Source organism: Eubalaena glacialis, chromosome 1, assembly GCF_028564815.1.
Source record: "Eubalaena glacialis isolate mEubGla1 chromosome 1, mEubGla1.1.hap2.+ XY, whole genome shotgun sequence".
NCBI lineage: Eukaryota > Metazoa > Chordata > Mammalia > Artiodactyla > Balaenidae > Eubalaena > Eubalaena glacialis.
The window spans coordinates 193,617,535-193,636,835 of record NC_083716.1 but is presented as its reverse complement, the minus strand read 5'-3'; the positions used below and the strand labels follow the sequence as shown (position 1 = coordinate 193,636,835).

Below are 19,301 nucleotides of genomic sequence, written 5' to 3'. Positions count from 1 at the left end.
TAAGAATAATTTTAATAGTAATAAATATATCACCCTAGTTTGTTAAATTGAAAGTCATAACATTATATTATAAATTGTGGTAATTGATACATATACACTGTTTTTCTTGCAGATTATCCAAAGAAAGCTAGAAGGACAAAGACAACATTGCAAAAAGGTGAATGTTCATTTGTATGCTCATTAGTAGCATTTACATAAGGCACTTGGCAATTCAATTCTTAGCTTTCCCTGCTATGAGATTCATCATAAATCCATGTGATCTTTGAAATGGTGTTTTGTTTCAGTGGATATAATGAAAAAGTAGAAATAACATACATGATATTTGGTAAGGGAAGACTTCAAACACTGTGTTTACTCATGCTAACGCAGTGTGATATCTGGTATTAGATCGGTGACAATCCAGAGCCATGCACATGCTATTTTAACATCCCCCAAATAGCGATTTAGATGTTGCTGTTCTTACTTTAGTTCTCAGATCTCTAATCCTTTCATAATCTCAGCATTGTGTGGCTTTAGCAAGTTTCATCCAGTATTACCCTGAATGTATATATGCCTTTGAGTTGTCAACAGTCTGTATGCAAAAATAAGTGGAGATATTTAACAATAAATAATTGCTTTTGTCAACATTATGTAGCATTTGCATATTTTTGATTTTGTGATTTAAATTATTTATAGTTTTTAACTAAAAATAATTACTTTTTGGTGAATATATTATATCAGTACAAGAAAAATGTTACAAGAGATGAAGAAAGACATGCTCCTTTTAATAAAGGTCTAGAAGCTGACTTTGCTCAATTACCATTCACAGCATTTACATTTAAATGAGAAAATATTGAACAAAAAGATCAAATTATTTAACTCAGGATATGAAAAAGCTACATAATTCAAAGTGAATTTAGTTTTACTAACTTTGATTTAATTATGTGGGAAAGAGCTGAAAAATTCTATAACTTACTGATAAGCTTAAGACAATCTACTGTCCAGAATTTCAATCAAAATTTATAAAATAAATTCAGCAAAGTTTGTACAAACAACATAAGTAAATGTATTTATTTACAAGTTTTAAAATAACTTTCTATAAATATTGAATTAATTTTTACAAAAGTGTTCAATACTTCAATTAAATGAAATTCTTCTTATCTGTGACATCAAAGAATACAGCATATTTATAAACGGGTTTTTTTGTCCATCAAGTAAAAGATGATATCTTCAACATTTAAACATTAGTATATTTTTTTCAAAAATGTAGATTTAGGAAAAAATTATATGCAGGGGAAATTTACTAGAAAATTATGCTACTTAATTTATATTTAATGATTCAGAATTGAAACATTCTTATTTGATATTATATATGAAAGTTAGAGAATAAAGCTATGGATACTATTCATATGTGTAAAAAATGTTCAGATGCTAAAACCAATCCATAATGAAGACCTTTAAGCATATTGATTTGAAGTCAACATTGTGATATGCTTCCTAACACCACATCAGAACAGTTATAAAGACAATGGGGATTCTTTACAACCTTGTTGGGAGAAAGTTTTGTTTAAGACAATTGCCAAGTATGCAGCCTCAAACAAAAGTTAGTAGTGAAAATCATGTGGTTTGTGGAAGTTGGCATATAGCTTAAAGCCTGCATTCTGGGTTTTAACTGAGCATCAATTTAGAGCAAGGATTGTGTAAGCAGATTCAACACAAACGTTAAAACTTTTTATCTGAGGAATACTGGGAATGAATTTCTTAATTTGTGACCGTAGATATTTTAAACTCTAGGCCTAAGCAGAATTATTTTACAAGTATGCAATTTCAACTCCTAAAATAAATGTATGTCCTAGAATGGGGCCTCATATAAATATGGCAACTTTCAGTTGTATAATTCCTTAATCATATTTTCAGAATAATTTGTTACTGTTTTTTCTTCTTTGTATGCAATATTTTTTACCTACTCCCTTTTGTTAAACATAGAATTCTTATATTATTTGTTAATATGATTTAAAATTTCATAAATACATACTAAGACCTAAACAAATCAAATTAGTGATCAAATGTATTTTTCTTTCTCTTGTAATACAGTATATTTTAAAACTTTTTTAAAACAGCTTTATTGAGATATAATTCACATGCTAAACAATTCAGCCATTTAAAGTGCACAATTTAATAATTTTAGTATATTTTGTGTTGTGCAACCATCAGCATAATCAATTTTAGAACATTTTTATCACACCCCCCCCCCAAAAAAAAAAACCTCTGTAATCACTAACAGACACTGCCCCATTTCCTCTGGCTCCCCCAGCCCCAGGCAACCATTAATCCACTTTCTGCATCTATAGATTGGCCTATTCTGGATGTTTCATAAAAATGAAATCATATAATATATGGATATATGGATATATATGGATAATATATGGATTTTTGTGTCTGACTCATTTCACTCAGCATAATGTTGTCAAGGTTCATCCATGTCGTAGCAGATCTCAGTACTTCATTCCTTTTTATGACAGGATAATATTCCATTATATGGATAGACCACATTTTGTTTATCCATTTATCAGGTGATAGACATTTGGGTTGTTTCCACCTTTTGGCATTTGGGAATAATGTTGCTGGGTACATTAGGGTTCAAGTTTTTGTGTGCACATGTGATTTCATTTCTCTTGGCCTAGACACCTAGGCCTTGGTGTGATTCTAATATGCATTCCTTTTAATTTTGAGTGAAGTTGAACATCTTCATGAATTGTCTATTTAAATCCATTGCTTATTTTGCTGTTGGGTTGTTTGAATGTTTCCTATTTGTGATATTGTGATTCATAATAAAGATATAGTTGGTCTTGCTCCTGTTGTTCCTGGCACAGAGCTCCAAAAACCCTTGGAATTTCCTGACTTGAGCCTTAAAGGTGTCTTTTGTTATGTTAATGATGTGACTTCCGGGACAGCTCCTAAGTTGGGGGGGGCAGTGCTGGTTGCCAGGGGAGCCAACCCTTTGATTAGAGGGTTGGAACTTTCAATCCCAGCCCCCCTCCACCACCTCGGGGGAGGGGAGAGGGGCTGGAGGTTGAGTTCAATCACCAATGGCCAATGATTTAATTATTCATGCCTGTGTAATGAAGCCTCCATAAAAACACAAAAGGACGGAGTTCAGGGAACTTCCGGGTTGTTGAACTTGGGGAGATTCGGGAAGAGTGGATGCCAGGAGAGGGAAGCTCCGCCCCTTCCCACATACCTTGCCCTGTGCATCTCCTCCACCTTGCTGTTCCTGAATTATACCCTTTTGTAATAAACTGGTGATCTAGTAAGAAAACTTTTCTGGAGTTCCGTGAGCCAAATTAATCAAACCCAAAGAGGGGGGTGTGGAACCTCAGATTTACGGCCTTGTTGGTCAGAAGCCTGGGGGGCGGGGGGGGGGTGCGGGGTGCACCTGAACTTTTTTTTTTAACATCTTTATTGGAGTATAATTGCTTTACAATGTTGTGTTAGTTTCTGCTGTATCACAAAGTGAATCAGCTATAGGTATACATATATCCCCATATCCCCTCCCTCTTGCGTCTCCCTCCCACCCTCCCTATCCCACCCCTCTAGGTGGTCACAAAGCACCGAGCTGATCTCCCTGTGCTATGCGGCTGCTTCCCACTAGCTATCTATTTTACATTTGGTAGTGTATATAAGTCCATGCCACTCTCTCACTTTGTCCCAGCTTACCCTTCCCCCTCCCCGTGTCCTCAAGTCCATTCTCTATGACTGTCTCTACTCCTGTCCTGCCCCTAGGTTCTTCAGAACCAGTTTTTTTTTTAATAGATTCCATATATATGTGTTAGCATACAGTATTTGTTTTTCTCTTTCTGACTTACTTCACTCTGTATGACAGACTCTAGGTCCATCCACCTCAGTACAAATAACTCAATCTCTTTCCTTTTTATGGCTGAGTAATAGTCCATCGTATATATGTGCCACATCTTCTTTATCAATTCATCTGTTGATGGACACTTAGGTTGCTTCCATGTCCTGCCTATTGTAAATAGTGCTGCAGTGAACATTGATGTACATGACTCTTTTTGAATTATGGTTTCTCAGGGTATATGTCCAGTAGTGGGATTGCTGGGTCATATGGTAATTCTATTTTTAGTTTTTTAAGGAACCTCCATACTGTTCTCCATAGTGGCTGTATCAATTTACATTCCCACCAACAGTGCAAGAGGGTTCCCTTTTCTCCACACCCTCTCCAGCATTTATTGTTTCTAGATTTTTTGATGATGGCCATTCTGACCAGTGTGAGGTGATACCTCATTGTAGTTTTGATTTGCATTTCTCTAGTGATTAGTCATGTTGAGCTTCCTTTTATGTGTTTGTTGGCAATCTGTATATCTTTTTTGGAGAAATGTCTATTTAGGTCTTCTACCCATTTTTGGATTGGGTTGTTTGTTTTTTTGATATTGAGCTGCATGAGCTGCTTATATATTTTGGAGGTTAATCCTTTGTCAGTTGCTTCATTTGCAAATATTTTCTCCCATTCTGAGGGTTGTCTTTTCGTCTCATTTATGGTTTCCTTTGCTGTGCAAACGCTTTGAAGTTTCATTAGGTCCCATTTGTTTATTTTTGTTTTTATTTCCATTTCTCTAGGAGGTGGGTCAAAAAGGATCTTGCTGTGATTTATGTCATAGAGTGTTCTGCCTATGTTTTCCTCTAAGAGTTTTATAGTGTCTGGCCTTACACCTAGGTCCTTAATCCATTTGAAGTTTATTTTTGTGTGTGGTGTTAGGGACTGTTCTAATTTCATTCTTTTACATGTAGCTGTCCAGTTTTCCCTGCACCACTTATTGAAGAGGCTGTCTTTTCTCCATTGTATACTCTTGCCTCCTTTATCAAAGATAAGGTGTATTATAAAAATATAAAGAAGTAGGATTTTTCCTTGTCCCATATATTAAACTTAACCACAAATTGTTACCATGGGAATAATAGTAACATTCACCTTAAGAAACAAGAGGCAGTAAGCAATGAACAAAATAACTTTCAAATTAGTACTTTGAGAAGTCATAGAAAATAGATATTTTACTCTATATTAAAATAGGATGTTTTATTTAATAAAACAATTTTTTCATAGGGGATTGGTTTTTCTACTCTTGCAGAAATCATTAACATTATTAAATACATACTGTTTTTATAATAAAACACTCATGAATATTGCTTCCCTGAGATAAATGCAAGATGCTTTAAGATATGAAATGATGCTACTGTTCATTTTTGCTGCTATGGTAATATATAGTTGCAGGGGAAAAAAATGGGGAAATTGGAGCTTTGCCCTAAAAAATTCAAGCCCAATATATCTTGCAATCATCATAATTTTGAAAATAATTTATTGCTTTTCTTTACAGAGTATGCATGTAAACAAGGCTTGTAATGTAGATCACAGTGGTACAACTATTGTGACAGCTATGTTTAGCCTGGTTTGGAGCACTATCAAAGAATGGGTATTAGACATTTTCAAAAGCCTCTCCAATCCCTGAACATGTATTTCCTGTCTGCCTCTGCACTATTGGAGTCATTCCAATGCCTGGAAGAAAAATAAGAGACACAGTGGTGGAGGATGTCATACCTAATACAGATATTAATTTCAGCATAAGAATTCAGGAACTTCTAAGTATAGCCATGAAAGCTTCCATACTCCTCAAAGCCTCTCCATTTTTTAAAAATTGAAACCATTCTAATGAAGCAACAAAGTATACTTAAATGAGACTACACACCTGAAAAATAAGAAATATTTGTAGATCTTTCCTAAATGTTGATGCACATAAGCTTAATAAAAATAATTAAACCAAATTTTTGCCATAATATTTTGGACTTCCAAACCAAGGGTAAAAAAACCCAATATCTTTTATTCTCCCAGTTCATGAAAGAGCTGATAGTTAATGCCCCACTAATTTACTATGAGAAATTTAGAATTTGAAATTCCAATAGACACAATGTATGACAACAGTTGTAACTCCCTTATTCTAAATGTCACAGTAGATATAGTATAGTTGTGGATAAAGTTATATTTTACCTTTTATCTTTATCTTTTCATATTTACTCCTTAAATAACTTCAACTTAACCATTTATATTTTTAATTAACATAATTAAATTATTCACAAAAAGGAATATTGCTTTCTGACATTTTTATAATTTCTAGAAAAGCCAGATTTCTGCTTTTTGGAAGAAGATGCTGGAATCTGTCGAGGTTATATTACAAGGTATTTTTATAACAATCAATCAAAGCAGTGTGAACGCTTCAAGTATGGTGGGTGCCTTGGCAATCTCAACAACTTTGAATCACTGGAAGAATGCAAGGACACCTGTGAGGACACATGTACGTTCATTTCTCATCTCCTTTTACTTCATTTTATGGGCATTCTTTTTAAAATAAGGCGTCCTAGAGGATGTTCAGGCTTACCCAGATTTTGTTGCAGCCATGCAAATGAAGATCCACTGTAGTCACTCTTAATCTGATAGAAATTAGTCACCATGTTAGTTTATTTAAGAAACAGAGAATTAAGAAATTTATAGTGGAAATTATTTCCATAGAAATTGTCTTTAGGTTACATCATTTAATTTTCCTTTCTGAGAATACTGTAGTACAATTTAGGCACAAGAGTAGGACTGCTGAAATCCCTTAGGCTTATAAAAATTTGAGAGCACGTGGTTCTTTGGAAACTACCACCTAAAATCAGTCAGTTTTATCTGACCCTAAAATTAATTAAAGGAGTGACTTAAACATTAATTGTTACCTTTTTTGTTTTGACAAAGAACTTTGACAAAGTTACTCGTGGAAATATTATCGTATAAGATATATATATAAAGATATATAAAGATATATATATCATATATATAAGAGATATAAAGATATATAAAGATTCACTGTTCACTAATTTAACATACCAATGTGAATAAAATTTCTAGACATCTACTTTCCTTAACACAACTTCTGTGCTTTGCTTTATGTGTACAATTATGAGCTTGTGAAAATGTCTTCTATTTTAATTGGCTGTATTTTTTTCCAGTGAATGATTTCCAGGTGGATGATTATAGAACCCAGCTTGGTGCTGTGAATAACGACTCCTTGACTCCCCAGCCTACCAAGGTACCCAGCTTCTTCGGTAAGACTCTCTTTTATTTTAATTGCTGCCAGAAAAATATTATCATGGTAACAATAGAAATAGAATGTATATGAGAACTATGCTTTTTAGAAAATTATACTTCTTTTGTTATTTAATAATAGGTGTGTTGAAATACTGAGATTCAAAATTGCTTAAGACCTTTTGTCCCAGAAAAGTGATAATTTTCCTAATCTATTTTAAAGTATGCTTTGTAGTAGGCTTTTGATTACATATCCCATGAAAACTTTTACATGATATTTAACTCTGCACCAAATTTATCTTATAAAGTAATGCTAGGAATTATCAACCTCAATGTCTAATTGTAAATCATTGTAATGGCAGCAGTGTGTCAAAAGCAGCCTAAAGTGCTGTTAAATTGAGCATAGCACTGGAGAAGGTCTCTGGTGTTAGTCACAGGACAGATTAGGAATTCGGTGACTAACCATCCGTGAGCCTATGTCACTCTGAGAGAATTTTCTTTTGGATGTATGCAGAACACTTTTCTGGACTCTGTCCTGTCAACATATTTGTCAAATTTAAACAAACATATAGGAAATATGCTCACAACAATGCAGAGCTGGGAAAATAGTGAAAATACTGGAAAACATAACCAGACACCACAGATATCTAGACAGAAACAACCTAAAAAGTTGAAAGTTAATGGGATGAATGTAAGGTTCTTTCTAAATTTAAAAAATCACAAGTGCTTATTCAGAAATTGGAGATTTTGCTTAGAAGCAGTCCGTATAAGTGTTAAACGTAAAGTTGGCATGTGTTGAGAGTTCTGTGGCTATTAAAATTGCAGCCTTAGGGTAAAAAGAGACATAGTGTCTGGGGCACAGGTTCTCTACCCCAGCCATGTGTCAGAATTGGGTGGGGTTCAGAACCAGAATGTCTTTGAGCATCTTTCTTTACAAAAAACAAACAAGCAAGCAAAACTTCTGCCCAGATGGATTTAAGGGACTGCAAATGTTGACTGTGATTTATCTAGAATGAGGAATATGGTCCTACATTGACCTGATGATGTCTGTGGACTTGCTTCAGCCCTGAATGCCATACCTTAGAAGTCACTGGACTGAGACTTAGAAGGACTGGAAAGTGTAAGGAGATGTGAGATCTAAGAGAGAACATTATATATACTCTCAGTACTTGAAACACTGTCATGTGAAAGGAAAATTAAATTCTGTACATGCCTCACTCAGTCTTCTCCATTTCAGTCTTCCCTGTCCACATCCCCCCGTTCCTTATCTCCCTCAACCCAGCCTAAGAATCAGAATTAATGAATGAAATCTAAAGTACAAATTTCTTTCTGTAAAGTGTTTATTTTTAATGTGAGGTCTTCAAAAATGAATGAGTGCTTCAGTGACTAAATTCCCCAAATTGTAGGCATTCAAATAGTGTTCCAATAGTACTTGCAGTGTCATAAAGAGCATGCAAAATTTCAGAGGGAGTTGGTATATTCAAAATGCCTTCAGGTCTTTAGATTTTATAATTAGAGCAGTGAAGTATTACATCTGTCACTGCTTGCAATTATATAAATACATTTTATAATAATTTAAGAAAATACAGTTCTATGTTTATGTAAAAACTTGTTCAAGGTTTTAGCAAATGTGTAAGGTTCTCTGTGGATATTAGGTTCTTTTGAAAAGATGTAAATCCTTTAAGGTTTTGATTCAGTGTACAGGAATAAGAACATGCCCCACAATACAAATAGAATAGCATTCATTTAAAATTCTTTGTATTAAAAACAATCCTTAGGTATTTGAATATTCCAAAAATATAGCTAGATTATGTTATTGTTATTAAGTGAAATATTAATATAATTTTAATGTTTCTCTTTCTGATGGTAATAGAAAAACATTTTAGAAATTTTGTTCAGTGTTACTGGAAAATGGTTTGGTAATTTTTTTTAATTGCTATTTATTCTCAACCATAATATTGCAAATTAGCATGAGAATATATTTTTTCCAGTGAACCCTCTTTTTTTTTTTTAATTTATTTATTTTATTTTTGGCTGCATTGGGTCTTTGTTGCTGTGCATGGGCTTTTCTCTAATTGCGGTGAGCGGGGGCTACTCTTCATTGCGGTGCGCGGGCTTCTCGTTGCGGTGGCTTCTCTTGTTGCGGAGCACAGGCTCTAGGCGCACGGGTTTCAGCAGTTGTGGTGTGCGGGCTCAGTAGTTGTATCTCGCGGGCTCTAGAGCGCAGGCTCAGTAGTTGTGGCGCCCGGGCTTAGTTGCTCCGCGGCATGTGGGATCTTCCCGGACCAGGGCTCAAACCCATGTCCCCTGCACTGGCAGGCGGATTCTTAACCACTGTGCCACCAGGGAAGTCCCAGTGAACCCTCTTGACTCAAGATATTTGAATGCTTATTAAGCACAACTGAGGTTTAATTTTCTCCTTTCATTTCCATATTTCAATATTAATAGGCTACATAGGTGACCTCAAATGTTGAAACTTGCCCTTCCTTAAAGAGGTTTTTATAAATGTTTTGTAAGCATGGCCCTGTGCAGAAGTGAGAGCAAATTATTTGATTTTGATTTTTGGTCCTGAATTGTGAGGATCTCCTCGTAGTTACAATAAATATGTGCTCAGTACATGTGGGAGAGAAATAATTCTAACACAGTATCTCTAAATGTATGCAGTTCTGTGTAAGATCTTCAGAATGAAAGACTGTCACAACTGGTTCTTCTTGACCTTCCTGCTGGGATTGGCACTAAAATATAGTGGGTAAGAGAAATGACTCTGAGCCTGAAGACTTGGTCTCAGATCCCATCTCTTTCACTTACCAGCTGTGCAACCTTAAGATAATTCTTAACCTCTCAGAACCTTAATTTTTCCCACTGCAAAATGAGGATGGTAATAATATAGTACTTACCTCATAGGTTTTATTGTGAGGTGAAATCAGTCAATATACATAACTCGCTTAGGACAGTGCCTGATAAACCTATTCAGTGCTACATAAGTATGATTTATCATTATTACCCATGTAATTCAGAGCAATACAAGCCGTAGTTCCCAGGCCTTAGTTTCTCATCTGTAAAACAACTCTTTGTAAGTTCCCATTTGCAGGAAAAGGTGGTATATTAGCCACTTATAAAATCTCTAATTATTCAAAAAAGTGCTTCAGTACACATACAGTAAAAATATTACAATTAACCTTTGAAAGAGAATTCACAATAGAACTAAATACATATGTGGAAACTTAAACAGTTCAAATGTGTTTCCTAGAAACAAATTGAGAATATTGGCATGCAGAAGTATCATGGGGCTTTGAAACCAAAAGAATTTTATTTGTAAAATTTTTCTTTATAGTTTTCAGTATTTCCAGCTTTGCAAATTTTCAGAATTCTGCCACCATTTTTCCATTTATTTCAGCTTGAGCATTTGGTAATCTCTTTTAATCACTTCTGTTCTAGTCAGTCATTAAATTCTATTGCTTTTTCTGATGAAATGTCCATTCTCATCTTCTCCATTTTCAGTCTAACCTGTTTCATTCAGACTATCAATACTTCATGTTTAGATTATGACAATCATATGTCAACCAAACTGGGATGCTAATAGAAATGAAAGGATAATGCTAAAAAAAAATTATTTATTTAAAATATATACATATAGACAGAAAATTGTGTTTGTCATTTTGGCGGATAAATATTATAGTTTTATTTTAAAACATATTTCAATTTTTTAAAAACACAATATGTTAGAACATGATATACCAAAAAAATAAGCATGAACTAATACTAGCTCAGGCAAACCAGATGTTATAGACATTAGATAGGTAGATAAGGAGGATAAATAAATAGATATCACAGAGGTCAGCTATAACTCAGATATACTACATATATTATTAATGTAGTCATATATCAGGCATAAGTCAACTAAAACATTTTATGTATATGTGTGTATATGTATAGACATAAAAGACGGAGATGGAGAATCAGAGAGCTATATATATAAAACATGTATAAGATATGACCTTTTTTGACATGACTGGCCTACTTAGATATATTCATTATATTAGAGTCAAGCAAATTTACATATTTCTCTTGCTTTATAGAAAAGATTTTTAACTTAATGGATACATTTTTTTCCCCTGTGTTAATTTAGCCTCATCCACTTGGCTTAAATTTGTCTGTTATCTGTTAGCTCTCTACCTATTCCAGATTTTGTCTCATTATCCTATAAATAAAAAAGTTTTTTGTCCATTCAGAATAGATATTGTCATTAAACACAAATTATCCACTCTCTTCATTGTTATTAAACACAAGTTATCCGCTGCTTTCTCCCACCTAAAACTCACTGGCCTTCCTCATCGTATCTAAGCTGCTTTTTTTTTTTTTTTTTTTTAATTAATTAATTAATTTATTTTTGGCTGTGTTGGGTCTTCGTTTCTGTGCGAGGGCTTTCTCTAGTTGCGGCAAGTGGGGGCCACTCTTCGTCGCGGTGCGCGGGCCTCTCACTATTGCGGCCTCTCTTGTTGCGGAGCACAGGCTCCAGACGCGCAGGCTCAGTAGTTGTGGCTTACGGGCCCAGTTGCTCCACGGCATGTGGGATCTTCCCAGACCAGGGCTCGAACCCATGTCCCCTGCATTGGCAGGCAGATTCTCAACCACTGCGCCACCAGGGAAGACCCTAAGCTGCTTTTTTACCACCATAAGGAAGACTTCTTCCTCTCTCTTTCCCCTGGCTTTTTATTTTGATTCATTTAATATTTATATTGTTTGATGTGTCAGCTCTGCCTCACTGACTAGATTACAAGTTTTTTGAAGGAAGAGACCATGGATTATATATTTTGTAGACTTCTCTCCCCTAGTGTTTATCCCACTGTTAGGCACAGGATAGAAGACTCATATTTTTTTTATTTCTTAATTTTGTAATTCACAGTTACAACAGAAAGAACAAATGACGGTTGGAAGAATGCTGATCACACTTACCAAGTCTTTCTGAACATCTGCATTCATGCATCCATATTCATTTTAAGATTACATTGTATTTTATGCATATGTTAATAATTGTTTTTTGGTATTTCTTTAATATTTATATGGTATATGTGATGCCGTCTATAGGATACTATTAATAAAGTTTTAATATTTATATGCATAGAGTTAATATATTCCTCTCAATATATCTCTTTGATAAACATCCAACTAGCAAAGAAAAACTAATGTTTTCAAGTGTTCATATTGGTACTGGGCCTTCTGAGTGGACTTGACTCATTCATGAAAAAAGTGGATTATCCTTCTGCTGTTCATAGCTTCCTTTGCTTCTGTATATCAGCTCTTAATAGCTGCCTTGGAACTACACCAGCTATATGATATTTTGGAAAAAAAAAACTTTGAGTAGACTTCAAAAGCCTATTGCCAACCCAGTCTGGTACTTGCTATTTAAGAAAACGAACATCTATATACCTGACCTAGTCCCATGTTGCTTCCTGGCAGCCTCCAGATCAAGGGAGAATGATTGGATGGTATTCTAAAGGCCATTTGGGTACTTGGAACTCTATATCTCTCCTGACTGTGTTCATTGTATGACCTAGTGGCCGGATTCCATATATATGTGAAAAAAATGGGTAGAAAAGAAAAACACACACACACACACACACACACACACACACACACATACACACATCTTTTAAAAAATTTTGGTTATCATTAGCCTTCTGGAAGAGGTGTTATGCTCAGAAATTGCCTTATTGACACCAAACACCATTACTGATATGGTCAATTTACAGATTTGCAAGAGAATGTTGTCACCTATTCGGCCTCTTGTTGAAGATGTGGTTACATAAAGGAGAATATTACAACCACAGAATTTTTTTGGAAAGAAAATAACCTCCATCAACTAAAGAGTTACACACTTAGCTGTATACCACAGTTAATCACTAAGCAGTGTCAACAATTCTGGAAAACCCATCAACAACCCACTTCCATAGTCCCAAAGAAGTATCCTGTTTTTCATACTGTGTTCTCAAACCAAGAAGCACAGAAACTTCCCTCATAATCTAAATATTCCTGCACGGTGAATCAGGTGCCTTCAAGCCAGCTTTACAAAAATTAATAACAACTTGTGGTAAGGATTCATCAGACCTACTATTTCCTGGCAGGAGAGCTGGTGAGAAACAAAAATATAGCACTTCATCTCTGCCAAGAGTGCTGCCGTCTGAATATAGTCACTCTAGGTGACCACTGACTACTTTTGCTAATCCTTTTCTTCCTGGACCATCTCTGGTTTTAACAAGGATAAATTTTTTGCCCCAGTCATAAGATTCCTCCAGAGAAGTGTTTCAAAATATGCGGATACCTTTAAAAGAGAAAATTCACAGACCTCCATTTTGAAAACCAAATTATTTTGAATGACATTAATTTTATATGAACAAGTAAAATGGTAGGAATAAACTTCTTTGGCATGTGACCATTACACAACTATAAATCAAAACTTATTCACAAATGAATACAATACAAACTACAAACTAATAAATTAATAATACTAATTCATTGATTTCTTTGATGGCACATGTTTTTTGCTAAAAAGGAAAAATCCCTATAATATGATTTTGGTGTGGACTGCTATAGGACATGTTAGGAATGAGATAGGAATAGGTTAGAAAACCCTGTGCTACTCTATGTTGCGTGTAAGTCTTTGCCCTTTTTCTATTTGAATGCTGGACAATCTTTGCAGGAATTAATTTGAGAAGCATTGATATAAAATGTGTATTTTAGGAAAATTCCAACTTTATCTTTCCTAGGGACACAGCAGAATGAGGTTTCTAGTTTTCTATCACATCTTAATGCTATTAAATGGATCCAACTGGCCAGTGCAAATATGATCAGAGAGGGCATACAATCCTGGAACTTTGGTCTATTTCTAGAATCTGCCCAGGTTGAACATGCCAACTCAATAATTCTCGCCTTCAAATGTTTGAGCTCTCTGAATACTGTTTGGCTCAGCACTGTTTCTCCCAAAACTTGTTTTCAGCCTCCTTGTTTGATGACCTGTTTTGATTAGGTATCTTTCTCCTGTTCGAACTTGATAAATTCCAACTCCACTCACATAACTGAGGGTAAGAAGCTTCTAAGACATACTGAATCTGAGCTTCAAAGAAGAGAGACTTTGAGAATGAAACATAAAGGATAAGTTGTGACAACTTTCATTTTACCTGATAATTATTAAAATATATTTGCTCAGTTATTTTTATTTTCTAGTTAGTTTTCAGAAGACGTATCATAGTGGTTAAGAACATTGGCTTTATGGGCAGAAAGATGTTTAAATTCCAGTTCTGCTATTGCAGACTCTCTCTGTGGCCTTGAAAAAGATTACACAACTTTCAGCCTCAGGTTCCTCATTTGTTATACGTGAAGAGTAATAGCTCATAAAATTTTGGGGAAGATTGTAATGACTTATCTTAACCCAGTGTTTAGCACAAATAAGAGCTCAAAGGTATTAATATTTGAATTTTTCACTATGGTGGTATCAATGATTATCCAGTATCAACAGAGGTTTAAAGCAGGAAAAAATAAAATAATCAGGGGTATCATTTGTATGTACTTTATTAGTAATAATTTTTAATACAACTAAAGTATGTAACCTTGATTTGAAGTGTCTGTATTTAATATACTTAATACTATGATTACCTGAAATAACATAAAGCACTTGTAAAATTCAAACATAATTATAAAATACCAATACGTGTTTCGTGTCTTTGGGTCTTATTTCTAATCAGAGGACTTGCAAACCTGTGTTTCCAACTTTATCTTATGACTTTAGGTACAGATCTGTTATATTTCTAAATTTCGATTCAGTTCAATAATAATTGAGTGCCTTCTATATGACAGGATTTGTCATGCAGACTGGGAGTCTAATAATAATAAATAAGAGGGTGGTTTTGTCTTTTACAGGCATGCCTGAGAAATAGGGGCATACATAGATGAAGGGAGGACAGAGTCATGATGTTGTACTTGCATTGAAGGATTGTCAAAATTAAAATTTTCTGTCTTCTCAAAACCTGGGTTCCATCTTCTATCTAACGTCTTGGACTTGTTTGCCTAGGTGCTGGCTATTCCATAGGCATAGTTCACAATTCCATCTTCATTCAGGGAATTTTCTAAGTAAAGCCACATTGAAAGAAAGCCATGATAAAATGACAAATTTTGAAACTATTGACTATATTTTATAATCTAATTATATTTCATAGTACATTAGAAATATTCCATCTTCTAAGTCAACCAGTCTAGAAATATTAGAATTACCTTCTCTCTAGCTGTCTCACTACCCACATTCACTCTGGTGCTCAATTTTAGCCATTCCCACTGTAACTGCTTTAGTTAGGGTTATCTTATATTCTCCTCTATTGCAAGTCTCCTACTGGATTTAGCTGACACATGCCTGGTTGTGTTTGTTTCACGCATAAAGATAGATCAGAATTTGTCTCTTTCATCCTTCTATATGTTCAGTCATTTATTAATGTCTACAGCATAAAAACCAAATATATTAGTATTCAAGGACCTTCTTAATTTTGTCTAAATCTGCTTTTCCAGCCTTGTGTCCCACTATACTCTCCATGCACTCCACTCTTCAGATAGCTTGGAGTTTGGGAAGTACCTCAACAAACCAGGAATATTCGGACCTGTGCTTTCCTTCACCTATATTCCCTCTGCCTCCTTTGCTTATTAAAATTTCATTCTTCCTTGAAAGCTGATCAAGAGACTAAAATAAGCATTACTTTTCACCTTTTACTAAAATCTTATAGGGGTTTCAATGTTGCAGATATGAAGTTTTTCTAATGTATTATAAGGTATAATTATCTTAGTATAAGTTTACTCCTAAGAGTCTCATAATTTGTGATTTTACTATGGCTTTCTTCCTTTGTGGCTTTATTTAGAAAAATCCCTGGATGAAAATAGTTTTGTGAACTTTGTCCATGGATTAGGCAATATCTAGGCAAGGAAATCCAACCAAATAAATACCTACCTAATTTCCCTTCCTCCTTTTTAATCTGTGGGGCTTCCTTGTCTGGGCAAGGTTTCTGACAGTCTATTTCCCCATTACCTTTCAGTTTCAAGTGCCCTGGAAGCTTACCTTTTACATTTCAACCTCAGCTAAGTGGCCCAGTACACACAGAAGAAATAAGTTCCATAGTGCTTGTTTTCCCATTCCCTGCCCTCTTTTCTATATGGCATGTCAATTTCTACCCATTTAACACCAGTTCTACCTAGTGAATGGAGGTACATGCTTTCCCTGTAGTACAAATTTACTATCTGTAAATAGTAAATTTACAGGTGACAGGTTTATTCTTCATTCCTAATCAGAAATAGATTCTAATCTCTAGCCTTTCTTTATGACCCCATAACACTGGGATCCCCCTAAAAATATTTTTATTATATAATATCTCTAATATTTATTATATATTTTATTATTACATAATTTGAGCATTATAATTGAAGACAACTTGCAAAAAATACAAAAGTAGAAGAAAAAAATTAGCCATATTTGCATTACGTGGAGACACTCACCATTAATATTCTAACATATTTCCTTTTACTATTTCTTTGCTATTTTTGTTTCCAACTCATCATGAAGTAAATAACATACTGGAAAAGTAGATTCTGGAGGATCCCCAACAGTATAGAATAGGCTTAGCACAAAAGAATCTATTTTGCAGAGTTGTAAACTCTAAGCTCCCTACCTCATAAAACCATCTCTACAGTGATCATCTTTCCCACTGATTACATACCCTCTCAGCTTTTTGTGTGTGTTTATATATGTATATGTGTATATGTATGTGCTTAATTTTGGTGTGTTCACACAAAAAGATAAACTATCATATTTTATTGATTGTGAGGTACATATTTTTCCATGTTTTAACATGGTTCAGATCATGATGAAACTTGTAACTTATGGTATATAACAGTGTAATTGTATTTTTTTTCTTTATAAGCAGTGCATAAAATAATGGTGCATCTTCAAATCAATGGCACCTTAGGTTCTGTAAATTATATTTGCAGAACATTTGAGTAATGAGCAATTACTTCCACTTTTGTGGGTATGAAGAGAAAATAAAAGCAACAAATGGTAAATAAATACAATGCAGTAAGGTCCAAGTTTGTTAAAATTTTTAGGCACTTTTCTTTTTGTTAAATTGTTTAGGCACTTTTAAACACTATTGTAAAAGTATAAATTTATATAAACTTTTAGTGGAAAAGTCAACAGCATCTACCAAATTATAAATTGAATATACCTTTTGCACAATTCTAATTTTAGAAATATCTCCTAGAAGTATCTGAACCAGTATATAAGGATGTTCATGAGCCACTGTCTGGAACTGAAAAAAATAAACGGAAGTAATCTATGTATACACAATAATGGATTAAATATACTGTAGTCAATTCAAAAAATTAAATACTATGCATACATTAAAAAGAATGAGGTATACAGATGAAGAAATGTGGAAACAAGCCAGAAAATATTATCAAATATAATAATGAGACAGAACAGTATACTAATATGTGTTTGCATATGCAAACTATTTGGGGGAAGATATTCCCAAACCACTGGTGGTGGTTTAAAGGGCAAGGGTCAAATTATGGAGAACTTTTGTTTTATATTTGTCATACTTTTATATTATTTCAACATTTTACAATGATAAAGTGTAATTAGAAAATAAAAATCTTTATATTTTTCTTCACTATAAAATTATGGGAAAAAAGAATTTGTTGTTCAAAGGAAAGATTTTTTATTCAATTCCCTAAAACAATCTCAGAAGACAAAAAATAATTTATTCAACAAGTGATGTGGTGGTTCCTAAAACCTAAGTTGGTTGGTAAAATAAAAGCCTAAATATAGGCATGTAAAGTGGGACAGTAAGAGAGACACCATAGTAAAGATTCAAAGTGAGTACAAAATTCAAAGTTTACTGTATAAGTTTCAAAGCAATTGCATAAGCCACTTTACATATGAAACTGGCTCTGGAGCATCACCTTATAGTTTACCAGTCATACTACATCATGGCAGTTCCTGGCAGAATATAAGTGGATCCTGAATTCTGAAATCTATCATAGACCCTCTAAATGGAAGCTATCCAAATTGTTATTAATGGCGAGATCAAAACAGAATGCATTTGGTTATTAAATTACTTTGGAAAAGAACAGAAGTCAGGTTAGCGTCTTTTTATTCGATCTTAAATTTCTGTGAATAATTATAATCTAGACCGAAATATCACATTGTGCAACTACTTCAAAACCTTTATATTTTCTTTCACTGTAGATATCAAAGTCTGGATTTTGAATAGGTGAGTGCCTATGTTTATCTAGAATAAACATGTTAATTGAAAACAGTCAAGCTTATCTCCTCACAGGGGGCAAAAAAATTTCTATTTCCTCACCTTTGGAGATTGAATCAGATGATAATCAAGGACCCAAAAAATCCTTGGAGCTAAAATGTCCTTGAGAAACCATCTGCTTCATTATTTTAATTCTGTTGTTTATGCTAAAATAATCCAGTGATAGTCTTAACTGCTTAGAGTTTAAATGATTTTAGGAGAAATAGATTAGTTTATGTGGTGGGTATAATTCATGTTTCTGAAGAGTAATGACGTTATGAAGACTCCCCAACTGATGATAATTTATTGCATTATTAAATACATAATTTTTTAAATTTAAAATACAACATTCTGGGGCTTCCCTGGTGGCGCAGTGGTTGAGAATCTGCCTGCCGATGCAGGGGACACGGGTTCGAGCCCTGGTCTGGGAGGATCCCACATGCCGCGGAGAAACTAGGCCCGTGAGCCACAACTACTGAGCCTGCGCGTCTGGAGCCTGTGCTCCGCAACAAAAGAGGCCGCGATAGTGAGAGGCCCGCGCACCGCGATGAGGAGTGGCCCCCGCTTGCCGCAACTAGAGAAAGCCCTCGCACAGAAACGAAGACCCAACACAGTCAAAAATAAATAAATAAATAAATAAAAAAGTAACTAGTATCACAAGCTTTAAAAAAAAAAAAAAATACAACATTCTTAGTGATTAATTTCAAGCTTTAACCCCCTAATCAAAATATTCTTACTTCTCTATATTGACCTGGGTCAAATGTGAGTTGTGTTTGATGATCTGTGTAGGTAGTGATTAAAACAGGACAAACAAATGAGATAGACAAACAACTGTCATAAGGTCAGTCATGGACAGACCC

General features: G+C 34.4%; 1 protein-coding gene across 2 annotated transcripts in view; it reads left to right on the top strand.

Moving 5' to 3' along the window:
* The window catches only part of TFPI (tissue factor pathway inhibitor), a 69,307-nt gene that overhangs the window by 43,607 nt on the left and 6,399 nt on the right, over nt 1-19,301 (top strand). For both annotated transcript variants that reach the window (XM_061203094.1, XM_061203103.1), the window contains exons 4-6: nt 113-157; nt 6,162-6,338; nt 7,030-7,125. In XM_061203094.1, coding sequence (XP_061059077.1) covers nt 113-157; nt 6,162-6,338; nt 7,030-7,125 — 318 coding nt within the window. The remainder of the gene's footprint in view (nt 1-112; nt 158-6,161; nt 6,339-7,029; nt 7,126-19,301) is intronic.